Source organism: Hemicordylus capensis, chromosome 4, assembly GCF_027244095.1.
Source record: "Hemicordylus capensis ecotype Gifberg chromosome 4, rHemCap1.1.pri, whole genome shotgun sequence".
Taxonomy (NCBI): domain Eukaryota; kingdom Metazoa; phylum Chordata; class Lepidosauria; order Squamata; family Cordylidae; genus Hemicordylus; species Hemicordylus capensis.
This window is the reverse complement of record NC_069660.1, coordinates 177,766,245-177,792,853: the sequence shown is the minus strand read 5'-3', so window position 1 is coordinate 177,792,853 and position 26,609 is coordinate 177,766,245. Positions and strand designations below refer to the sequence as shown.

General features: G+C 45.2%; 1 protein-coding gene across 4 annotated transcripts in view; it reads right to left on the bottom strand.

Annotated features, from left to right (window-relative positions):
* Positions 1 to 26,609, bottom strand: part of SEMA5A (semaphorin 5A) — a 249,848-nt gene that overhangs the window by 21,225 nt on the left and 202,014 nt on the right. For all 4 annotated transcript variants that reach the window (XM_053247465.1, XM_053247467.1, XM_053247466.1 and 1 more), the window contains 2 exons: positions 6,897 to 7,044; positions 663 to 888 (listed from right to left, as the gene is read on the bottom strand). In XM_053247465.1, the coding sequence (XP_053103440.1) occupies positions 663 to 888; positions 6,897 to 7,044 (374 nt within the window). The remainder of the gene's footprint in view (positions 1 to 662; positions 889 to 6,896; positions 7,045 to 26,609) is intronic.

The window sequence follows — 26,609 nt, the reverse complement described above, 5'->3', positions numbered from 1 at the left end:
CCCTGCCTGGTTCCTGGTTTCCTGCTTCCGAATTTTGCCTTCCTACCTACCTTGGAAGAAAGAAGTCCCTCGGCAACTAACAAACCACTAGGGTCAAAAGACCCCACCAGATGGATTGAGGTAGTAACTAACCCCTGCTCTCAAACCTCTCACTTCCTTTTCTCTCACTCTTCCTAAAATCCAAAACTGTCCGTTTCTCTCTAACCAGCCTTGAGTGAACCTAATTCGGAAACTCAAGCCAAATTGCTTCCTTGTGAGCTGTAACATAGACCTTTTAACTTGGTAGTCTTGCTAGTTTGTGTTAGTTAAATATTGTTGCTCATTAACCAGTACTTTCTCTTCCTATACCCCTAAAACTCTCAAATAAATCTTACTTTATTTTTGAACTTTAACCTCTCTGTTCCGCTCTTTCCATGACCGAAGCTTTGCACTAATTTATTCTGAAGGTGGGCTGCTCCATTTAATTTCATTAATTCCCCACACAAGCCTAAAACATAGCCAGGGGTTAGGGGTATTTTGCCCATTCCCTGGGAGCAGTACCATTAACACTGCCATCATAAGCACTTTGCTAGTAATCAGTACTAGCAAGACCAAAGCCTTTTAACACCTCCCACCATGCCAATGCAAATAAGCTTAAGGTTTTGATGTGTATGCCTACTTACCATCTGTTGAGCATCCAGTGGTACCATCACTAGAACAGTAACGCATTTCAATCCTTTGCCTTCCCACATCTAATAAATTTGCATCAGGCAGCCGTGCCTTGCAAGTGTATCGAAATCGTTGCTCATAGTGCCCACCATTGTCAGAGATGTTGACTGGAGTCCATGGAGTCCAAGGAGTTGTCTTTTTCAGCTCTGGACAGGGGCTGGTGTTGCAAGCTTGATACTCCTGAAAGAAATGCATTGGTTGTTTACACTTTGGGAGTATAACATCACCCATTCACAACCTGAAATAATGGATCGATGCCAGTCTTCCTTAGGCCAAAAGATTCTGAATCCTAATTTCACAAACTGTTAAAAGTAATCACTCTGAAATCTTTAAGAATAAGCTTAATTTGGATATAAATATACCTACAATGTCCATGTAAACAAATCCTAATCTAGAGATAATATTTATTATGGTGCAAATCCTAGGTTCACCTGAGCAACCAGACTTTTGCTACAAGTTTCTGAAGCAGCAGTTTCTAGTGTGGCTGCCTTATATGAGCTATCAATCCACTGTTTATTCTTAGGGAATAAGAGCAGCAAGCCGAAGGATACAACCATCAATTCTATCACCCTTCTCCTAGAAAAGTGCAACTTACATTGTGTCTGATGATCAAGCCTGGGGATGGCTAATTGGCAGCTGTCCCAGTCCCAGTCCCAAATGTGTCCAGCTTCTTCCCTGCATCACCTGCCCCCACACAGGTTGGAAGTGGCTAGCCTCGCCAAGATCCAGTCTTTGAGCAACTTTGCCCAGGTGTGGTACCTTGCCCCATGACATTAGCTGGAGGGAAGGTCTATTCCACAGGCTGAGGGGAAGGTCTATTCCTCAGTTGGCTATCCCCAGTCTAACAGGCCTGTCCCAAGTTCTCCTGAAGTGGTGTGGTCTGCTACCACCCCATCCTCCATCTCCACCCCCCATCCCTGTGGTCCGTGTCACGTGTCAATCTTCCTCCCACTCTTACAGTATTCAGAGTGCGGCATAAGCCTATTCCCCCATCAGGGGTGTAGCAAGGTTGGAGTGGGCCCAGAGACAAGATTTTAAAATGCCCACCCCCACTGAAGCTCAGCTCATGAAGTAAAGAAATCTTAAATGAGGCTGAATAGTGGTAACAAAAAGCATTTTGTAGGGGTGTGTGTGTGTGTGTATGTATATGTGTGTGTGTATATATGTGTGTGTGTGTGTGTGTGTGTGTGTGTGTATATATATATAAATAAATATAAAGATTTTGTAAATTGTGGATGATGCAAGTCATTTAATGGTACTAGAGAAAGACATGCTGTTCTGGTAGCTCCAGGACTGAACACCCACATCAGTTTGGGAGGATGAATACAACTGAAGGAAGCCCAGGCAGGTGCATGGCTGGGGAAGTCAGTCATGTGACTTGCCTCGGGGGGGCAAGGCAGTGGGCCCCCAGACAACTGTCTCCCCTTGCCTATTATAGTTATGCCCCTGTCCTCCATGCCCAATCTCCCCTTACGTGGAGGCACAAACAGCCACTGCTACCACCACTCCTGCTTCTTCTACCACTCACTCTGCCCTCCCTTTCCAAGAGGGAACCAGGTGGCAGGAAGGATCTCAAAGACATGGCTTGCCATTCTGTGCCACCCTCTGCTTTTTTAAAATGCCAGGCAGAATGAGCAAGAGGGGGGAGGAGGAGTAGGAGAACACTGAAGGCAGTGGCAATGGTGGTTTGGCAGGAGGTGGCCGCCTCACTAGCAAGCAAGCCCTGTGACCTAGACAAAAATGTCATCTTGCCTGAAAATGTCAGAAGCAAGCTACTGTAAAGTGCTGTTTGAGCTAGCATGAACGGCAGCACTGGCATTTTACCAGTGGTCATGAAGTCTTCTCGTTTTAGGTCAGTGCTGCACAACACACCCTCGCAAGCGTTTAATTCTAACTATATGGTGAGCATGCAGAGACTACAACAGCAGCTCATAATTACAGCAGCTAAAACGAGAAGTTGTTTCCCCCAGATACATTGTGTATTGCCATCGACTTCTTGTGGTTAAGTGTCAAATCACACCCTTCAATATAAAACTACTGCAGGTCAAAGCAGGTCTTCTCTTGTGCATGCTTATGACATCACCTCTTTCTCTGACCTTTGTTTCTCATTCAGATTTAAAGATTCTCCAAGAGAGACCAGAATAGCCCTTTGCACTTAGAAGAAAGAGCATCAGTCTGCCTACAAATGCAACTCCCAGTGCCTTTTTAAAACTAGTTTGGTGTAATGGATAGAGGGTTGAACTTAATCCACTGAGATCCAGATTCAATTCCTCACTCAGACATAAAGCAAGCAGAGCGACTTTGGATCGGTCACCAAAGCCCTATTCAGACACGTTGAATTTCTTGTGTGTGTGAATGGCTGTACCTATGTTCAATTTAAAAGGTACTGAACTCTAAAATGTAGTGTACAGGCCAGAAGTATAGTGCTGCACCTGCATTCAATATAACATATGAGTCATTGTACCGATTTGTACCTCTGTACAGGAAGCAGCACCTGAGTTCAACATGTGAATGTTACACATTTATCCCAGTACACAGATCATACAAGTGCTGAACATAACATGTGAATATGGCTCATTTCTCAGCCAAACTTACCTCTTAAATTTACCGCCTTTGTTCTCACAGTATTGCTGTGAGAACAAAAGGGGGAAGCAGAATCATGTATGCCATTCTGAGCTAACTGAAGGAAGGACATGCACCATGTATAGTATTTCAGAGGACATCAGGGGGAAAATTGAATGAAATATCTTCTCCCTTTTAAATGTATTCTAGCAGTTACCTTAAGTGGCGCGATATAGGAAGATGCTGAAAGGCATCATCTCATACTGCGCAGAATGGTGGCAATGGTAAACCCCTCCTGTGTTATACCAAAGAAAACCACAGAGCTCTGTGGGCGTCAGGAGTCAAAATCAACTTGACGGTACACTTTACCTTTAGGAGCCTGCAAGCTCATTAACTCAAATCAATACACAAATTCCAATAGCCCACCCTATCCCACTGTCTCTTGATCCTTACTGCCAGGTCACAATGCTTTAGTGACACTCTCTGAATCTAGACCCAACAACCCTATGTCCCCTTGGCACTCTAGCCAACAGCCCCCAAGACTTTTCCTCAGGCTTCTTGTCTCTTCCATCTGCCTTTTGCTCAAGCTCTCACTCCACTGCTTATCACTGGTGTAGTTAACCTGGGATGGGGGCAGGGTTGCCAACCCAGTACTTCTCCCAGTCCCGGGGTGCTTCTGGGTCACCCCCCTACACCACTCCCTGCACCTACCCACACTGGCCCACACTCCCATAGCAGTGCAAAAATTAAAAAGTGTGGGCTGCTGGCACGGACAGGGTGGGGGGCGACCTGGCAGCGTTCTGAGACCGGGAGTGGAAGAAATGCTGGGAAAGATGACAGTAGGCAAGGCAGCCTGAGTTTCTGGTGGGCCTTGCGCCTTGGTGGTGAGTTGAGTCAGAGCTCTGCAGTGAATGTAAGCGCTGTGGCCACAGCAGTGCACCTGGCACCAGCGTGCTACCCCAGCAAGCCCTGCCCCTGCTTTAAAAGTGTTTTTAAAAACCCCAAACCCACCACAAGCCCTGCCCCTAGGTGGCCGTGCCTCACCCTGAATACAGCCAACGCAATGTTGGCAACCCTATTAAGGCCCCAAAGCTGGACTGGGACTGTGTGGGTGTCCTCCTTGCTATATTCCTTGCAATCAACACTGAAGCGGCTGACAGGCAAGAAAGCTTAAAAAAATCAATTTGATATTGATAGATGGGTGGACCAATTGACTTGGAATTTCGTGCTGCCATTATGTGCTACACCATACATATGAATTTTGAGGACATTCTGCCCAGCCAGTCTGGAATTTTATCAGCCAAAAACAAAACAAAACCACCTACTACTTTTCTATGAAGACAAGGAGCAATTTTCTCTGAAGCAGAGCTGGTGTTGTTTGTGGTATTGAGCCGGAATTGTCTGTATGCTGAAGCATATTCTACCTTGGCTTGCATCTGAATGGGAGATTACATGTGTGAGGATATTCCCCTTAGGGGATGGGGATCAGGCCATAGACTAGCTCAGTGGAGGAGCATCTGCTGGTTAACATCCTTGCGAACAGAGTAACTTCAAAATTAAGAGCATAGGATACACTCAGCAGTCACTACAGGGCTCTGTGTGCGTTCTATTGTATTGTATGTCTGAGACTGCACAGACTTGGCTATTTGGTATCCTGAGAAATTTCAGCACATATTGTTTAAAAGACTTCCGTTCCTAGTTCTCGTGGCTTCTGAAAACTGCTTTGGTAACAAAGCAGAGACTGTCGCTTAATAGCAGAGCACATGAGCTGCACATAGGAAGTCTAAAGATTAATCTCTGGTTTTTTAAAAGGTTATTTGCGACAACATTTATACCCTATTTTTCAGCTAATAGGCTTCCAGAGCAGATTGGTGAGACTTTGCGGGGGGGTGTCATTGCAAAACACTGGGCCAGTTGGGGCAATGGATGGTTGACTCAGCACACCTGAGGCATAAGTAGAAAGAAATATCTTGCAAGTCCTGTGGTTGGTCTTATCTCTGAAGGCCTCTTCCAGGGCAGATAGCAGGGCAGTATCCCCTTCCCTTAACCTTATTCTGAAAACCCAAGAACTGGTCTTATAACAAGCTTGGCTTGTCTCTTTTGCTAAGCAGCAGCTGCCTTGGTTTTCACTTGGATGGGAGACTACATGTGAGCACTGTAAGGTGGTATTTCCCTTAGGAAACGGGTGGGCAAACTTGGCCCGCCAGCTGTTATTAAACTACAACTCCCATCTTCCTCAGCCACAACAAATTGTGCCTTAGGGGCTGAGGTCATTGCTCAGTGGTCGAGTCTCTGCTTTGCATGCAGAAGTTCCCAGATTCAATCCCTGGAAGCACCTCCAGGTCGAGCTGGGGAAAACTCTTGCCTGAAACCTTGGAGAGCGGCTGCCAGTCAGTGCAGACCAGGGCTGAACAACTTTGGCCCTCCTGCTGATGCTGGATTGCAACTCCCATTATTCCTGATTATTGGCCACTGTGGCCACAGAATATTAACAACTGGTGGTACTAACATAGCAATAGCAATAGCACTTACATTTATATACCGCTCTATAGCCGGAGCTCTCTAAGCGGTTTACAATGATTTAGCATATTGCCCCCCAACATTCTGGGTACTCATTTTACCGACCTCGGAAGGATGGAAGGCTGAGTCAACCTTGAGCCCCTGGTCAGGATCGAACTTGTAACCTTCTGGTTACAGGGCGGCAGTTTTACCACTGCGCCACCAGGGGCTCTGGTGGCGCTCAAACATAGTCCATTTGGACAAGTTTCTTTTTTAAAGAGCTTTTTCACAGCTTGCATGTTTGCACACAAAAAAAAACTAGACTGCAATACAAATAATATAAAGCAGCCATTTGCTTGGTGTATTTTTGCCTTGGGGGTGTGGCTATGGGGTGTGGCTGTTGGGGTAGGTATGGCTATGTGGGATGGCATGGTGAGTGCCTGCACTTCTGAATTTGTGACTACACAACTGCTGCTTACTCTATCACTTTCCTTCAGGCAGCTTGCCTTTGGCCTCTCTATCCCTTAGGTCCCCTACCTTCTGGGGCCTTCTCTCAGTCAGCTTTTTCAGTCCGTCGGTACATGAGATCTGTGCAGCTCCTCTTTCTATTGGGACCGTGTGAGGTTTTAATCTCCCTTCTCTCAAAGCAATTTGATTACAAACCACCTGACAACTCTGTTCTCCAGGTGCTTGGAATGTTCATGAACGATCTGTGCTGTCACATAAGCTCAACCAAATCATGTTAGAGGCTCCGCCGCCACAAAACATCATCATATAGAGCAATTAATCAATAAAGATGTAATAAATACAAAAGCAGGCTCACAAATTTCATGCAGTATAATATAGTATCACCAAGGGACCCAAGTCTAGACCCAATCCAGATGAACTTCTCAGAAATCTGGGAATCCAGAAGATTAATTCATTACTCAAGATTATTCTGCAGCAGATTGTGGGGACCTTGATCACCCCTACACATTTTGCAGCCACCAGTTTGTGTCGCCATCTTTAACCTAGCTCAGTGTCTCTCCAAGCCATCTCCTGTCTTGACACATGGTAAGGTCTTACAAATAGAACACCCACCTAGCAAGTTTAATGCTGCTTTAATATGCAACACAGGGATTACTCACCACATTGCAGCCAGGACAGTCAGGGCCATTCTCACAGGCTCTGTGGCGGGCCTGAATCCCTCCCCCACATTGGGCTGTGCAACGTTCCCATGCACCCCAGCCAGTCCAGAATGTGTGTGGGGAACACATCAAATGTTCATTGCAATACCTTTGAGAAAGAACGGAAAAGAAAACAGAAAGTACATCATATGACTGCAATTTTTTGCATTATTCAATAACAGAAGTTATTCGTTAACCACGTACATCTCCAGTCAAAGTGAGCCAGATCATACATTAATGGGGTCTTATAAAAATGTATCAATAACTGAAGTCCTAAACACAATTATCAGTGGGTGTCCCATTTGCACTTAACGTGTATGAATATTTTTAAAGGGACTAAACATGAACGTTGTTTATATACTGCCATCAATATGCATGACACCTGTGAGTGATGTAGCAAAAAAGACAGGTCTCTGTCCTAAGGAGCTTACAATCTGAACTTTGTTGAAGGGATAGAAAAAAAGATGGAGGCATGGCTAAAAAGGGATCAAGTATATTTGATCCCTTTGATCAAAGTAAGTGAGCAAGTATATTTTATATTTCATTTCAGTTTGTGACAGGGAATCTTATTCTAGCTTTGTGAATAGTTCTTCAAACAGCAGTAATTTTCACCTAGGGATGTGCATGGAATGCTTTTTGCATTGTTTTGAGCTTGAAACAAAACACAAAATGGCCAAAATGTTTTATCAAAACAGTGGCCAAACCGGCAGTTTCAATGAAACAATTTGAAATGTTTCAAGTGTTTCAGCCATAGGAAACTACCTACCACCCAACCCACAAAAGAAATGGGCAAGCAGGCAATTTTTAACACATTTTTAACCTTTCCCCATAGGATTGCCCACTTGCCCATTTCTTTTGTGGGTTGGGTGGTAGGTAGTACCCATCATGCCCTACTACCCAACCCACTTTGGTGTCTCTAGGAGCTAGGAGTTACCTATGGGGAGCTACCCCTCCCTAGGAGCGACCATGGGGAACAATTGTTCCCTATGGCTGGAAGAAGCTGCACTCATAGAGTGCACACAAGCTTTGCATTGCAATTGCAATGCATTTTGCAACCCTGCCTTGAAAAACACCACAGAAGCACACAGTAAAAGGGAATTTGTTCCTTGCAACACAGAACACACATTTTAAACACAGTCAAAAATGGCCAAAAAAGAAATTCTGACCCAGAATTCACTGCCAGCCACAGTCCCTGCTCTGCAGTAACATCACGAGAACAAGTTGTTCTCTCACATACAATTATGACTCCACAGCTACCACAGCAGCACCCTTACTTAGCAGCAAGCACAGCCATAAGTTCAACTATAGCAACTTCAGGCACATTTTGACGGAGGGCACCATGCAATGCAGATTGCAGAGCAGACCAGTGAGTGAAGCACAAGTTAGTCTCAAGGCCAGACGTGGAGATTATCATATAAATATTACACAGCACAGAGAGAGAGAGAGAAAGACAGGCAGAGCCGTGACTATCAATTTTTCACCACAACACTACTTCACAAACAAAACAAACCACAATTCAAAGAAGGCAGGCACCCAAGGTTCTGCCTTTGTCTATCTGAGATCCAGCAAAACCAGATAGCAGAAATAGCACAACATATTATGCTCAGTGCTGAGAAAATAAAAACACAAAATCAAACTTTCCTTCCTCCCCTTCTGCCCCAATGTATCCTCCTCTTCAAGACAGACACAGTATAAGGGCTCTCTCTGCCTCTCAGGTTCCTTTAAATACATTCTGAATTTGAAATTCCCTCCAAAAGTGTTCCCTCCTCCCTCCCCCTAGCCAATGAGGGCACAGTTGCCCATGACAATACTTAATTTCTATGAAAACAAGCCAACCAACAAGACCGCAAACCAATTGGACGTCAGTGCCAGAAAACCAATCAGCAAGGGGGAAAACAGCCCTCCAAAATGGCACTCGAAACATCGAAATGTTTCAACTGAAATGGGGTGGTTCTGCTCCAAGCTCGGAACAGGCCCTTTTAAAAGAGGGTGTTCTGTTTCGAGCTCAAAACACTAAAAGCAACTCATTTTGCAGTCAAAACATTCTGCCCATCCCTACTTTCACTCACCCTATTCAGGCAAAATGCAATCAAGGCATGGTAACATGTTTATCCAGAGTTTCATTTGCAGAATCAGAAAGATGTATTTGTCAAAACACTAGGTCATAATATTAAAACAAAACACAATTAAAATAGTAAACAAGATTATCATATTGGACCGAAGTGATTAAGAGGACTATGTTGTTGTTGTTGTTGTTGTTTTGGGGGGGTTAGTCCACCATATGCACAGACAGAAGATTTTTGGTGACCTTTTGTGGCTACAAAAGCAAAGGAGGCAACTTTTCTGGAGAGCATTTCTATTGCTATTGGTGAACAAGAGTTCAATCTGTTGTTGAGTTAAGCAGCAATCCTCTATGAACAAGAGATGCCCTAAGTATTCAGAACTGGATACTGAAACAAGCAGACTTATTGCAGTAGAGCAATAAGTGCCTCCACGAGGTCTTTGCATTGCTGTGGTGCCTTGAGTTAAAAGGAGTTGTTAAAACCTAGACATTTCCTGAAACTGGATACATCTCAGGGTTCTCTTGCAATAATATGCAGAACTGATTAATAAATACAATAAATACACATGCTTAAATCAATGTAGACATGCAATACCACAGAGCAGATCTGCGAGTTTGATACATCAGTTTGCACAAATTCATATTCAATCTTTTAATTAAAACTTTAGCTATTGGAAGAATACCATTAGAATAAGAAAAGGAACATCCATGGGACTGGATTAGTCATTCATTTGGGGTTACATGGTACTACAAGACTGAAGTGTTCTTTAGGACTCTTGGAGGCATCATTTCAGCAAGCTCCCATTCCTTATATATAACATTTTAATCCAGTAATTGTGATAACCTCATCCTTTTTGTCATGTAAAACATCTGAGGGTTCAATATAGCCCCTAATTTTTTTGAGGGCAAGAAGTCTCATTGTTGGCTCCATAATTTGAGACTTTCATTGGTGGTAAGCCTTCAGTCTAAAAGAGTAAAGGTTATCACTGCAGCCAGCAGCTTCTGAAAACTGGATTCCAAAGGAGCAATATGATGTAAGTATTTTCTATTTTCAGACCATCAATTCTCCAGGTGTTTTTCTTAGTTCTTCCACCAACCACCACAATGCTGGCTTTATCATAATTTATGGGTGATTAATCATTTTTACAGATATTCCCCAAGGCCAGCAACAGATGCCTTAAATCCACCTGAGCATATGGAAACAAAACTATATTGTCTGCATACAGCAGCAATTTTTTAGAGCCATCTGCTGGAGGAAAAATGTCTCATCGCTCAGTTCTGAGATGACCAAATTTATAAAAGAAAAAGAAAGGGAGTCAACAATGCATCTCTGGCCTTACCCTCACTAGTATTTGAGATCTCCTTTGTTACTTGATCAGCAGGAGCTGTTCTAACTCTAAATATAGCAACCTACAGTCCAGGTTTATGTTAATGAATTTAAACCCACAATCTCTCTCTGTTTATGGAACTGAGGGTTGCCTTAAAATCATTAAAGACAGCAGAGAGATGCCCCTCCTTCAGAATACTGAATAATGATTTTCTACAGTGAGGCAATGATCCATTGTAAAGAATCCCTTCTTAAACCCAGCTTCTCATTCAGCAAAAACATTATTTATTACTGCCCAATCACTGAGTCTGTGTAATAAAAAATTAGCATAAATGTTTGCAATGATGTTGATTAGACAGATGAAGTGATAACCACTGGGTTGATTTGATTTCCAGTCTTGTAAACAGGAATTATTATGCTTGTATTCCTTTGCTGATCTGTGACCATGTCAATAAAGATTGACTGATTGCTTATATTCCAGCCCTGCGGATCACAACCCATGCAACTGATGCAATAAAAAGGCTTAGAGATTACAGAAAGCCACCAGTCAAGGCTGAAGTTCAGCAGGGAGACCATCTTCCCCAGGTGCATTACTATTCCTAGAGACCAAGTCTCTAACTACTGACCAATATGATACTGCATTAGTGTGGCCCCTGTATGCTTTCCCCACACTGAACAATAATATGGGCTGTGAGGTAGAGTGGAGGATCCTTAATTCAGGCTTGTAAACAGCCAGTCACCCAAGGCAAGTAGGATCTGTGTCCAGAATGACTAGGCAAGGAAGCTTTTATAAAATGGAAAAGAAAGTTGGTTCTCTTTTTCTCTTCTCAGGCTGATGGTGGTGCATCACAAATGATTGGTGCGCGCGCAAATGGCGCATGTATTTAATTGCAAGGATGCCCTCATCCATGTATGAGCATGTGTCACTGGAGCAGCATGGGAAGAATGAAGCACACCAGTACCTAAAGCTCTTTTGTTGATATATGTCTTTCTGTCTATCTCAGATTTATTCCCTCCTGTAGTTGAAGGACACATTTGAAGCTGCAGAATACAAGGACTAGAATACTACAGTACTCATGTCACGGGAATTATCTATCCTGTTGGAATCAGTGGAATGTTAAGATGTGTAGGGTACTATAGCCCTATTCACGAATTGTGTTCCACACTTTTATAGATCTGTACAACCGGTACAGGAATCTGTACGCAAGTTCACTTTTACAATGAATGTAGGTAGTCATACACACAAAAACATGTGCATGTGTACAGATATCTGAATACAGGTACTATATAATGACTGAATAGGGCTTATGGTACAGGGTTGCACTAAAAGGTTGCCCTTTCTCCATGATATCCCCATGCACACAAGTAGGGCTTCTCCACTGCCAGCAAAAGAGCCAGCTTCTCTTTCTTTCATACACATGGCTCAGTCTGCAATAGTTGGCCACGAGCCCAGAAGATCTGGGCTGGGGATGCTAAACACTAAATGTCTAACAGTTAAGATGAGCTTGACCAGTTAGCAATTTCAATAAACATTCAAGCTTGGACCCTGGGTATTTAAGAGAACGCGTTCTTCGCTATGAACCACACTGTCCATTGAGATAATCTGGAGAGGTTCGTCTGCAGTTGCCACCAGCTCGTCGGGTGGCTACTCAAGGACAGGCCTTCTCCATTGCTGCCCCAAAGCTTTCAAACACACATCTCTTGCAACTTTTAAAAACGCAGTCAAGACGTACTTGCTTACCCAGGCTTTTAATTAGATATTGTTTTGTGTTTTTAATAGTTTTAACATTTTAAATTTTAAATTGTTGTAATGTTTTAACCTTTTTATTTGTTGTTTTAATTGTTTTGTTGTAAATCGCCCAGAGACTTGCGTTTTGGGTGGTATACAAATCTGATAGATAGATAGATAGATAGATAGATAGATAGATAGATAGATAGATAGATAGATAGACAGACAAGCAACCGAGTATCATTTCTTGATCCATTGCTCTACTTTCCCCCTTACTGCCTGCAGATTCTTGTGGTTAATTTCCAAAAACTGTGATAGCCTACATGATGTTACTAACACCACCAAAATATAACATGATTTCCATAGCAACAGCAGCGGAACGAAACTTACGGAAGCTAGTGCTCCATAATTTTTTTATCATGCAGAGTAGAGGCAGGTGCTATTAATGTGGACATTATTTATCTGACATATTTTTATTTATTTTATTAAGTACAATATGTAGACATGAACTGAAATGTAGGATTCCCCCCCCCCCAAGAGGTTTTCCAAATAGCAGTTCACTCCTGCTTCACAACACTTAGGGTGGGAGTGAATTTATATTAGGGAGGTATTTACAGTGCCTTCAGTTCCGTGCTGTTCATACAGCCAGTGGTATTATTCAGCCTTTTTCATGACGATTGGCCCTTAACACGTAACATAAGCATCCTTTAAAACTTGCACTTTGCTAGAGTGTTGAAAAAGGTTGTGCGGTATACTTTTGCAGAGCTGTGTGTAGAGACCCCACGGATAAAGCAGATAAAGCAAGAAGTGTGGCTATTTGCCTGAGAGTGACTTTGCGGTGTGTGTGTGTGTGTGGGGGGGGTATCAGCGCCTCGGGACAGGCTTGTTTCCTGTGCCCTGCAGTTAACTTCCAGTCTAGAGCACAATATAATTTTCCCCTGTGCTCTCCACTGCCAGTGGTGTGCTAGACAGGACAGGCACACGGCACAATGCACAAGCAAATCCAAAATCCACAGCAGCTCTTATGCTCTGTACTTCAGTACAAATATTGGTAAAAAATATTGGAATAGGAAATGGTGACAGAAATACAAAATGGCGGCCACAGCCGCTTTCCAAAGGTATAGCCACCCCACCCCCCACCAATCAGATCCACAATAAATGTTTTCTCTCTCTCTGGTATGGCAAAGTGATCTCATGCACCTCTGCTGTTGCAAAAGAAATAAAACAAGTCAGAAATCCTTTTGAAATAGTGCAGTTGTGCAAGAGCACCCTCTCAAACCAAAATAACAAAGCCGTTCGATAAGAAAGAGAAAAATTCCGAGTGCAGTCAGAGCTGGGCAGAATGCTCTGTAACAGGGTAGTGGAGGATAGGACTCTGTGTACTGGATTTCCAAGTAAATTGGTACATCTACTGATTTTTTTTTTTTTTAAGGATTAAGCCAAAATTGCACTAACAGAGAATCGCAGCAAAAAATAACTTCCAAGTAGGGGTGTGCACAAACCATGGTTTGAGCACCAGTTCAGCATGGAGAGGGGAGCAGGAGGAGAGGGGGTCTTTACCTGTTCTCCACCACCCCATGTAGCTTCCTGCTCAGGTGGCGCTTGGCCCAAGTACCCCATGCGGCGCCAGCATAAACATGGTGTCCAGGCTCCATTTGTGTGGTCAACATGGTGTTACTGACCACCCAAATGGCACGTGTGTGGACCATGTGTATGCTGGTGCTGTCTGGGGGTACTTGGGCAGTATTTGGACCTGCTCTCCTCTTTCTTAAAGCTCCCGTTGCCCGCTCCCCTCCCTGAACTGAAGCTTGAACTGTAGTTTGTGCACGATCTTACTTTTGAGAATCACTGAATTTACAAAGAAACCATTAAAAATCAAGTATAGACTGATTTACTTGAAATTCAATATACAGAGCCCTGCCATCTTCCACTACCTGTGTGCCAGAGCTCTTTCCCCAGAGCTCTCTGCCCAGCCATTACTGAGTTCTGAATTTCTTCTCTTTTACATAGATGGCTTTTTTGTTGTTTGTGAAGATGCTCTTGCACAATTGTGCTACTGTAAAATGATTTCTGATTTGTTTTCTTCCTTTTCCAATAGCAAGGGTGCACAAGAGCACCAATAACAACAACAACAACAACAACAACCTAAAATAAAGTGGGGAGATAACTGATAAGTATGCAAGTGCAGAATCTGGTGCCTGGGCTTTCAACCCACTCCCAGTGAGAACCCCAAAGTTGAAGCAGTGCTGGTCTTGTGGTGGAAAGCATGACTTGTCCCCTTAGCTAAGCAGGGTCCACCCTGGTTGCATATGAATGGGAGACAATGTGTGAGCACTGTAAGATATTCCCCTCAAGGGATAGGGTAGCTCTGGGGAGAGCAGAAGTTCCCTCCCTGGCATCTTCAAGATAGGGCTGAGAGAGATTCCTGCCTGCAACCTTGGAGAAGCCTCTGTCAGTCTGTGTAGACAATACTGAGCTAGATGAACCTATGGTCTGACTCAGTATATGGCAGCTTCCTATGTTCCTATGACACTAGATGAATATGGAACATTGTACTGTGCTTCAGTGCAGATGTACTTGTGGAAGAGCAAATGGAGAAAAAACATTTTAAAAATTAAAATTAATTAAAAATCATAAGTGACCATGCATGTGCACACATTCACTCCTTGCCTACCTGGGCACAAGTGAATGTAACAACAGGAAGCAGGAGGTGCGGCTCCTTGCCTCCTCTGCACCGTATTGGCCAGATATTGGTGCGATGAATGGGGAGAAGCCTGTCATATGAACTAGCCAAGGTTTGAAAAGCCCCAACAAACCATAATCAACTGCAATAAAAAGCAGCTATGTGAATGGCTGACTCTGATTTATGCTTATTTATGCTATATACATGCTTATATGTGCCTTAAGTACTTTCATCCTAACATCCTATACTGCTCCCTCCCACAGTAAAGCCCCCATCAGGGAATCCTCCAGTTGAAGGCTGCGATATTTCTCCCTCTAACTGGGGTGTGTGTATGTGTATGTGTATTATTATTATTATTATTATTATTAAATTTGAGTTGACCACATTAATGGTTAAACAAATAAATGATAAGAGTTCAACAGTATAAATGTTTAATTTATAGAATTATATCTACATCCTTACCCTGGATTATAGCCAGAGGGTTTATAAAAATAGCTTTGCTTTTAATAAAGATGAGACATGAAACCAACTTTACATTTTCCTCCCAGTCAGAATGAGACACAGCTTACAAGTATGCTCTTAAATTCACTGAACTAGCAGACAAGCACCAGAAACCCCAAGTATGTTTCAGAGTCTCATTGTGAGGGTGAATCTGAAGACTGCTGGAACATGGGATTTGAGCAAAGTCTGATTAATCCTCTTTCTGGAAGCATTTCAAGCTAGCAGGAAGTGCTTTTCCCCTGCTGCTTTCCCCCTCCCTATTAATTTCTTCTTTTCTCAGGACCCAAAGGGCTTATGCTTTGCAGCAATTCTGCAGAACAAGCAATGCAAGACTCTTAGATCTGTGAAACTGCAGACCTCTGCACTGACCCTGAGTGTAGAAGTAATAAGGGCAGAAGTGGGAGGGTGACAGGGAAAAATTGCCAGGCTGGTGACATGACCCTTGATGCATCGAATGGGTCCATGTTCAATTTTCCAAAGAGAGCAATTGCTGAGTGCGGGTGGGGGCAGCATTTGGCTAAGACAAAGCTGGTCTACTTTCCTTTCCTCAGAGGTTCCAAAGTCCAACTATAATACAAGCCTGTTTTTTGGAAAGGAATTCCTTCCACTTACAGTAGAATATAGGCTTCCCTTCAAAGCATAGAAACAGATGCTCATTATTATCATGATTGAGCACCTCTCATAAGTGACCAAATAACACTGATGTAATGTGGGGGGGACAACCCCAGTGTTATTATTTGGTCATGTAGTTTAGTAATAATGGTAACTAGGCAAAAAATGTTAACTATATCAGTCGAATCTCTGTTGTTCAGGACCACACGCATCTACACTTGACACTAGAGCTGCAGTGTTTCATTGGTTAATCTAATCCATTAAAAACATTGTAATGGACTTGTTCCCCATGTTGTTGTAAACCACCTAGAGATGAAAGTTTGGGGAGGTCTACAAATTTGAAAAATAAATAATAAATATATATTGTTCCCTGTGTGTGAGAGAAGGGAGAATTGCCTCTTCTTAACCCATGCTTGCATCATCTGAAAACAAAGAAACGACCGGTACACTTTTTAGAATTATTTTTCTCATATAGAAACGTATGGAAAATAACACCCACCAAGTTCTGCAGGAAACCAATTGACATCCTCACTAATTATTATTCCCTTTATTCTGAACTCAGTGGCCTACATCCTTAACAATGGTGTGCATGTACAACCAAAAAAGCACATATGGAACAGCAGTGTCCATGCTTCTGAAGCATGAATGCTTGCACAGGTGGAAGAGCAGATTTTCACCATCCCCCCACCCCCACTAGAAGCACTCAGTTTGACTTGGGTCCCTGAAGGTCACATAACCCTCAGGGACCTATTTTCATGTCACACAAAGTGCTCCTGGGGGAAAGAGGGATTGCCAAAATCACCCTTCTGTGTGAACATCTGTGCTTCAAAAACACAGATGTTAGTGCTGCACACATGTTTTTTTTTTTAATTACATGTGCCTACCTTAGCGAGGATGTAGGCAATTGAGTTTAGAACAAAGGTAACAACAACAGCAATGATACAAGGTATACTATTGTTTTGGGCATGATCTATCCAAATTTCAGTCCTCTAAGGACCACTGATGCCAACGGCCATGTTCACAATGTGCTCTGTGTTTGAATGTGCCTAGATCACAGCCTTAGAATTTATTCATCAGTTTTCAAAACATTTTATTTATTGTTAGATTTTTATACCACCTTTCATTAAAAGAATCCCAAGGCGACATCCCAAACATGTCATATACACTGGCTTGGACTGAGAGAAATAGAGGCTGAGTTATTTTTCCTTGGGCAAGGGGGCTTTCCAGCCCTCCCTTACTGCTACAGCCCCTTATACTACCCCCAGACACACTCTGGAGTCAAGAAATCCTCCAGAATGGTGTGTGATGTGGCATGGAGGGGTCTACCACTGGTGGGGGTGGGGACTGGCAATATCAGAATACCCCCCTCCCCATGCACATGGAAGTGCCTTCTATTCATGCAAAGGGCTCTTTGGATCCAAACCATTATTTATTACATTTTTATACTGCCCCATCTGATGGCGCCAGGCAGGTGTAAAGGATAATTATCTCAATTACCCTTTACAACAATCCTAAAAAGATTAGTAGTATTATATTAGGACCCTGTATACAAAATGGACAGTCACCTAATGGCGCAGTGGGGAAGTAACTTGCCTAGGGAGCAAGAGGTTGCCAGCTCGAATCCCTGCTGGTATGTTTCCCAGACTATGGAAAACACCTATATCGGGCAACAGCGATATAGGAAGATGCTGAAAGGCATAATCTCATACTGCGCGAGAGGAGGCAATGGTAAAACCTGCCTATAATCTACCAAAGAAAACCACATGGCTCTGTGGTCTCCAGGAGTCGACACTGACTCGATGGCACAACGTTATACAAAATGGAAACACCTGTGGATGACATACATATTTTGTTCTGAGTTCAGAAACTTTTCCCCCCACTCCTCTGAAATAATGTATGCTTTATTGATCTAGTTGCACGATTCCAGTTCACTATCAATAAATGTGATCAGCAAACTCTCTCAAAGGTTCACTTAAAAAAAATTATTTATAAAATTGAACAACCAGCCCAGTTAATTTCTATTAGCATGTCAGAGAATAGTACCACCACTTGCTGTTTCCTCTCTAGCCTACAACTCAGATACAAAGAGATGCATCTCAGTTGAGGTCTTTCCCAAGCCCTGTTACCAGAGAACCTTTTAACTGCAGATACCAAACACTGACCTTTTACATACTAAGCATGTGCTCCAGCAGCAAGCAATGGGCCCTCCCTGTTTCTGCCAACGAGAGGCAACAACTCCATCCTGACGCTTACAAAGCCTATATTTATTTAAATTATGCAGTCTGCCCTATCCTGAAGGTTTCAGGAAAACAACACTATAAAGAGGTAAGATGATTTGTTTTTTAGGTAAATGTGTTATGGCACAGAAAGAAAAACGCAAAGCATGCATTTGTAGTGCAAGTGCCAGAGTGCATACTCCTGAAGGAGGGGGTGCCATACCACCAAGCAGGTTGAGGCACTCGCTTCAGCTATGGGGAGGGGCACAGAAGGCTGCAAGTGCTGGGCCCCAAACACTATGGGCATGGCCCCCACTGTCCAGTGCCACCAGTTTCTGTTCATGCTGTTCATTTTCCCCTCCTCACCCCAACTTGAGCTAGGACACCCCTGCCACCACTGCCTGTCATGGTTTTAGAGTGTCCATCAGGGGTGGAGCCACCACTAAGCAAACGTGCTCAAAGAACTCAGGCCGCGCCCTATCGGGGACTGCAAGCACAGCCCCAGACATGCCCCCCATGTCTGATGTCAGATGCGGAGGCATTATTTTGGTCCTCAATGGGGTAGCACAGCCCTGTTTAGAGCCGAAATCGGCCCATGCTGCGTTGGCAGCGCGGCCAGAACGACTCTTCCTGCCTTAAAGATAGGGAGAAAAGCAGGTTGCTCACCTGTAACCGATGATCTGGTAGAGATCTGTCGATGTCCATAAGAATGGGTTCTGCGCCTGCGCGGGAGTCACGCGGTAGCCATGCCTGAGCTTGTTGAAGCGCCTAGGCTACGCCCCCATGCCGGAGCATGCTATATAAGGCATGCCCTTGGCGCGAAGTCCCTCAGTTCTTGGACGACCGCCGTGGTGGATGACCATCCAGGTGAAGCAAGGTGAGTTCATCCATGGTAAATAGGTCAGTTACAGGTGAGCAACCTGCTTATCTGGAGTGAGATCCGTTGATGCCCATAAGAATGGGTGTTTAGCAAGCTCCATCAGGAGGAGGGGAGCAGTAGTAGCTATTGTAACACCCTTTTTAAAACGCTTCTCCCGAAAGTAGCCTCTGCTGCAGAACGCACGTCTATGGCATAGTGTTTAATAAAGGGGGACTCTGAGGACCATGTGGCTGCTTTGCAGATGTCCATGAAAGTCACCCCTGCAAGGTGTGCAGCTAAAGAAGCGTGGGACCTGGTGGAATGGGCCCTTACAGCTTCCAGAGGTGTCTTGTTCTGCAGTTTATATGTGAACAATATCAGTTCAACTAACCATCTTGACAACCGCTGTCTGGAGATTGGAGTCCCTTTGGAGGGGCCCTTGTAAGATATAAAGTGCTGACTGGAAGCTCTAAAATCCCTTGGCGGGACATATAGAATAACAGAGCCCGCCGTAAGTCCATGGCGTGTAACGATCATTCCAAGGTAGTCGAGGGGTCTCTGAAGAATGTAGGGAGGATTATATCTTGGTTGAGATGGAAGTTGGACACCACTTTAGGCAAAAAAGAAGGATCCATGCACATCCGGACCTTATCGGGGTAAAAGACAGTGTAAGGTGAATCAACCCTAAGAGCTGTGAGTTCACTCACACGCCTAGCCGTAGTAATAGCTATCAGGAAAGCAGTCTTCCAGGAGATCAGTTTTAATGAGGACATAGCCATGGGCTTGAAGAGAGACTGGGTAAGGGAAGAAAGAACCAGAGATAGGCTCCAAGGTTCCACTGGAGATCTAACTGGTAGATACACATGTGAAAGTCCCTTCAAGAAGGCCTTACTCAACGGATGGGAGAACAAAGTCTTCCCATCACTGCCCGGGTGTTGTGCAGATAGGGCGCCAGATGAACCTTTAATGAGACGTTGGCAAGACCTTGTGACTTTAGTGTTGTGAGGTAATGCAAGACCTCTCGGATCGAAGCTTGTTTAGGTAGAAAACCTTTAGAATGCGCACATATTTTAAAACAGCGCCACTTGCTCTGATAATTTTTATGTGTGGGTGCTTTTTGCTGGTTAAGCAAAATGTGGTTCAGCAGACTATCCGCCAGGCGGTCAGGTGAAGAGTATGTCTGGGTGGAGAATATGACCTTCATCCTGGGTCAAGAGGTCTAGGCACCAGGGTAGGTGTTGGTAGCAGTTCCTGGACAGTCTGCGTAGCTGTGGAAACCAGGCTTGCCTTGGCCACCATGGTGTTACTAAGATTCCATTGGTTGGTTGTGACAGTAGATGTGCTATCACCCTGGGTATCAGGGGGAGCGGGGGAAACATGTATGGGGTTTCCCTGGACCAGTCCAGTTGAAAAGCATCCCCCAGAGAATGAGCATCGTGGCCCGCCCTCGAGCAATATCAGGAACACTTTGCATTTGTGAAGCATGCAAACAGATCTATGGAGGGAGACAGCCAAAGGTCGAAGAGTGGGGTCAAGACTTCCGTCTGAAGCTCCCACTCGTGCTGTCGATCCTTCAGGAAGATCTGACTGAGGTCGTCTGCTAAAGTGTTATCTAGGCCTTTGATGTGCATTGCTGTCGGGCAAATTTGGTTTTGGATGCACTAGTGCCATAGTTGGACACTGAGGGCAAATAAGCTGCGTGACACTGTCCCGCCCTGCCGGTTGATGTAGGCTTGTGCAGTAGTGTTGTCGAGCTGGACTTGAACAACTTGGCCTTGTAAGATTGGTAGAAAAGCTTGTAGCGCTTGGAAGACAGCCAGTAGCTCCAAGAAATGTATGTGCAACTGGGACCACTGTGGAGACCATCTGCCCTGGATCTTGTGGCTGTTGTGAGCACCCCAACCTTGCAGAGATGCATCTGTGGTCCACCAGACACAGTGGGTGAGGGAGTCTGAAATGGGACTCCACTGAGGAGGTTTTTCCGCCGTGTCCACCAAGACAGAGAGCGAAGCAACTGCGGTGGGATCAGCAAGTGCTTATTCTGGTCGTGCCTGGCTGGGTGGAAGACAGAGAGGAACCATAGTTGAAGTTTTTCGCATTTTCAGGCGTGCAAAGTGTATTACTGCATTGCACGAAGCCATCAGTCCCAACAGGCGCTGGATGGACTGAGCTGGTTGGGTGGGTTGCTGTTGGAACAGGAGCACCAGGTCCCGAATGCAAATGTATCTGGTAAGAATGCCCTTCGTACCTTGGTGTTCAGAATCGCCCTTATATAGGAGATTACAGGTACTGGTTCCAGATGTGACTTCTTCCAATTGATTTGAATGCCTAGGTCTTGGAGAAGGTCTACTACATAACGGATATGCAAAAGTAACTCGTCTTTGGTCTTTACAGTCAGAAGCCAGTTGTCCAGATAGGGGTAAATGGTGACCCCCCTGGTGTGCAAGTGTGCAATCACTATGGCCATACATTTTGTAAAAACCCTCGGAGCGGTGGACAGTCCAAAGGGCAATACATTGTACACTTGCTGGCCAACAGTGAAACGTAGATATTTCTGATGACATGGACATATACTTATATGAAAATAAGCGTCCTTGAGGTCCAGAGTTGCAAGCCATTGTTCTCCTTGGAGGAGAGGTAGGATGTGCTGCAATGCCATCATGTGGAATTTTCTGATGCTGATGAACTTGTTCAGGTGACAGAGATCCATGATGGGCCGGATGCCACCATCCCATCTGGGGATTTGGAAACAACGGGAGTAGAATCTGTCTTGCCTGTCTGCCCATGACACCGGAGCTATCGCTCCCTTCTCTAGAAGTTCTTTCACCTCCTCCCACAGGAGATCCGAAGGAGGGGTCAGCCTCATTCCTGTGAATTGAGGTGTGGACCTGAATTCAAGTGCATAGCCCAACGCCACAATTTTCAGGACCCATCTGTCCGATGTTATGTGGTGCCATGCGGGGGTATGGCTGGCCAGCCCGATGGAAGGCTGGGACAGAATGATGGGACAATCCGTCAAAGCAGATGTTAAGACCCCCGATGGCAGGAAGGGAGAGAAGAGAGGTGTTGATGGGTGAACCTGAACTTCAAAGATGCTTCTGTGTATCCTGCACTTTGGAGCGCTGGGAGTGAGATGTTTTAGCCCTTTGATGGAATGCCCATTTTTGGTAAGTGGAATAGGGCTTTCTGAAGTCCCGGCGATCATTACCTCGGAAAGAAGGTCGATACTTTCTGTAGCTGGGCTGGAACTTAGATGCTTATGAAGAAGTTGAAGGTGTAGCAGTGAAGGTTTTGGCTGTAAATTTTGACTTCTTTAGTTGCTCCATGGTAACATCTGTGGTTTCACTAAAGAGGCCTGAACCATCAAAAGGAAGACCTTCAATTTTTTCTTCCATATCTATCTGGAGGCCCGTGGACCTCAACCAAGCATGCCTGCGTAGAGTAATAGCCCGGGACTCACTTTCTGCCAAGTGTTTGGCAATGCTGAGTTGGCAACGATTTAGGTCCCCAGAATTTTCCAAGGTCTGGCAGAATCTGGCTCAAAAATCCTGAATGGAGATTACATCCAGGTCTTTCTCTAGGAGCTCCCAGAAGCCATGGGTATACTTAATCATGCAGGCAGCGTAGTTAGCCACCTTTATGGAGAGGCAAGAAGTAGAATAAACTTTCCTCCCCAGAAGGTCCAATTTCCTGCCCTTGTTGTCAGGGGGTACCATGTGGCATTTGCCCGTCTTTGAAGATGAGACACAATCAATAACCAAAGAGTTAGGTGCTGGATGCTTCAATAGGTATTCGTTGTCCTTATTTTGTACCCGGTAAAGGCTTTCAAGCTTCTTGGAAGTGGGTGTGGAAGTGTGGAGCACCTCCCAGGCACATTTAGCGGCTCTTGTAATTACTGCTAGCATGGGCAATGCTACAGGAGCAGTAGATTGAGACTGAAGCATAAAGTTATACACTGGATCATCTATTGTTGCTAGATGGGAGTGGATGTCCAGTCCTAGGGCATTGGCCATGGCATGAATGTGCTTATGATATGCCTTAAGCTCATTGTTTGGGGAAACCTACGTAGGAGGCGCTACATCAACCGGTGGGTCCACAATTTTGCTGTCCTCATCTGAGTCCAACTCAAAATCGGATGAGCCATAATGTTCGGAGGGGGAGCATGGAGGAGGTCTGTCTCTGTCTGTGGGTATAGCACTTTGCGTACCTGCCGTATCCAAAGATGTTCGCGGAAGAGGGTCTGTCTGAGTAGAAGTGGAGTGGGTAGCTACTATGGATGTTGGGGAGGCATGTTGAACCATTCCTAAAAAGCACGTCTGAGTGGCTGTAGTGTTGTACGAGGGTCCCGCAGGCCGCAGGTCTTTCAGTGGAGGAAGAGGCCAAGGCCTATTGTCCTTGTAAGCATATGGTTCCCCTGGCGATGTGGCGCCCATGGTAGCGTGAACGTAGCCACAAGTATGCCAAGACAGTGGAGACTGAAGTTGGGCAGTAGTCGCAGGCAGAGCCGACTGTGATGTAGAGGCAAGAAGCTCCTGCCGAGTTGTCTCCGAGTCTGAAGGCAAGAAACCTTTGAAGGTAGAAGTGGAACATTTATTTGATGATGAGTCCAGTAAAGAAAGGAGTGAGTGGCCGATGGTAGGGTATCTTCTGCATCGACATCGATGACTTCGAAGACCAGAGATGTATATCGAGGTGTCACCTGCGTGGCAAGGACTGGGGTATGCAGTACTGAAGTTAGAAGTCCAGTAGCTGGTGTCGAAGGCAAAGCCGAAGCAAGTGGAGTCAGAGCCAGAGAGAGAGAGCACGAGCTATTGGCATCGAGATTGGTATCGACATAGGCAGTCCGGGCTAGGTGATGACTACTGTCGATGTCGAGGGAGCCGGTATTTCAGAAACTGTCGAAATCGAAACTGCCGTCGAGTCCAAATTCAAAGGAGTTGTATGCGAAGATGGCGGGAGAATCAGTATCGAAGGCTGCCCTTTAGGCGGTGATGGAGTGTGGTCCAATGTTAAGTCCAGAGACCTAGGGCGTTAACGAGGTGGAGACGTAGCAAGGTCCACATCCTGACGCCTGGAAGGAGACCGGGTTTTCTCTCTCGAGTCTCTCTCGAGTAGATTTCGAGGAGGAGAACAATGACGAACCTCCCGACGTCGATGGCGACTTTGACGGCTTCAGCGTCTAAGCTGATGGTTTCAATTTGGGTGTCGACACAGGAGATTTTTTCGAAGTCGATGAGATAGCTGTAGGAGATCTCGAAGCTTCGCCTCTTGAGGTCAAAGAGGAAGATTGGCAGTGGTGGTTCGATGTTGATGGAGGAGGAGGCGATGCCGATCTCGGCTGCATTTTTGAAGACGAAGACGATGTCGAGGGACGAGGTGTGCCCAGAGTCGAAGGGCTTAGGTCCTCATCATAAATAGCCGCCTGAAGTTGAGGCGCCCGGTTTTTTCTCGTCTGTTTCGAGAAGATAGGCAAATCTTACAAGCGGAGACGTTGTGCTCTTCACCAAGGCACAACAGACAGAGGTCATGAAGGTCTTTTGATGGGAGTTTCACCCTGCAGCCCTCACACCAGTTAAATGACTTTTTCTCCTCAGCCATGTCCAATCTCAATAGTCAAGTCCATTCCAAGTCTAAGTCCGAGGATCACCAATAGCCAGTCCACATCAAGAGCCAGAGAGTACCGAAAGCCATTCCGAGTCAAAAACCAATCGAAGTCGTTCGCCAGTCCGTAGTCCAATTCCGGGAAATCAGTCAAAATTATGGATGAACTTTTTAAGAAGAGAGGAACTTTCCGACAACAGAGATGGCAGACCAAGGTCCAAACGCAAAGGTGGTTGGAAAAGAACTGAGGGACTTCGTGCCAAGGGCACACCTTATATAGCACGCTCCAGTGTGGGGGTGTGGCCTAGGTCAAGCTCAGGCATGGCTACCGCGTGACTCCTACGCAGGCGCAGAACCCATTCTTATGGGCATCAACGGATCTCACTCCAGATCTGCTCCTGGTCTCACTGCCAACGCAGCGGGGCCGATCGATCTCCCTACCAAATGGGGGGATGAGGCCCTGTTTAGGAGAGAGATCGGCCCATGCTGCATTGGCAGCATGGCCAGAACAGCTCTCCCTGCCTTTAAAGCAGGGAGAGTTGTTCTGGCCCGTGCTGATCTCTTTTCCAAATGGGACTGCGTGGCCCCATTTGGAAGGAAAACCACACCCCCACATCTGACGTCAAACGCGGGGGCCGGGGCCACGGCAGCAGCCACACATGGACTGCCACCCAAAACATTTCAACATCAAAACTTTTCAACTCAGAATGGGCCATTTTGAGCTTGGAACAATACAACCCTGTTTTGATTCTAAATGTTTCAATGTTTCGAGAGTCATTTTGGAGGTCTGCTTTTCCCTTGCTGATTGGTTTTCTGGCACTAACTAGCTTCTGAGCCTAGGGGAGTTTAAGGGGAAAGGTTAAACATTTGTTAAAAACTGACTGCTTGCCCATTTCTTTTGTGGGTTGGGTGGTAGGTCGCACCCATCATGCCCTAGCACCCAACCCACGTTGGTGTCCCTAGGAGCTACCCAAGGGGAACAATGGGGTGTTTCAAGTTTCCCCATTGTTCCCTATGGCACAATGTTTTGTTCTGTCAAAATAGCCAGGTTGTCCCATGTTTCATTTTGGCCATCTGCATTTTGTTTTGAGCTAGAAACAAAAACGCAAAATCAATTTTACGCACATCCCTACTGTGTTCTCATGGCATGCACGCACGTGCGCGCACACACACACACCGCACAGTTGCAGTATGCTCCCTATCTGCACAGAGGCCAGCTCAGTGGCCCGAGCAGGGCAACCTCCCCTTAGGCTGGTGGCTTAGCTCCCATGCTTCCCAGAGACTGCTGGGTACCCACTGTGATGAGGTGAGTGGCTCACTGTGGCACAGGGAGGAGAAGGGGCAAGTGAGGTGGTCCCAGATATGAGCAAGGTGGCCCTGGAGGTAGGGAAGCATGGGTTCTTGGTGTTAGAAAGCTTGGAGGGGAGCTTTCTTCATCTATCCCAGCTGCAGCAGAAGTGCAAAGGTAAGGAGAGCACTGCTAAATAATATTGTCTGGGGATATGGAGTTAAAAATTCCCTGAAGGAAATACATCAGGGAGATAGATTAAGCATACATGCCTGGCTGCTAGCTACATACAGGAAGAGAGTAAGGGAGAAGACAGAAGTCTCTTTCTCCCCCCGCCACCCCGGGGTGTTTGGTCAGCACCCCAATGTTTGGGCTTTGTGGGGGAATTAACTCTTAAAGGGGATCAGCTCCACCAGTTTTTAATTTGTGCAAACGTTTGGACTCAAGAAATGACTGGATTGAGGGAGAATAAGGTTCCAAAATTGAAAGACGGATTTATTTAAGGGAGGGGGATACAGAAAAGAGAATTGTGTGATTAAAGCAATAGTAATATCTAAAATATATTTAACTACAATGAGGCGTTACAGCTTAAAGTCTAATAAAAATACGTTTCTAACTAAACCAACTGCAATGAGGCGTTTTAGCTTAAAGCCTAATTGTGTAAGTTTCCCAGGCGGGCAAGCCTGGATTTAAGAAAGAGATAAGAGTGAACGCAAGGTGAACGCCTTCCCCAAGAGCAAGGCAAGCGTTCATCTTCACCTGATCTGGATGACGGGACTTCTGGGCTGCAGAATCT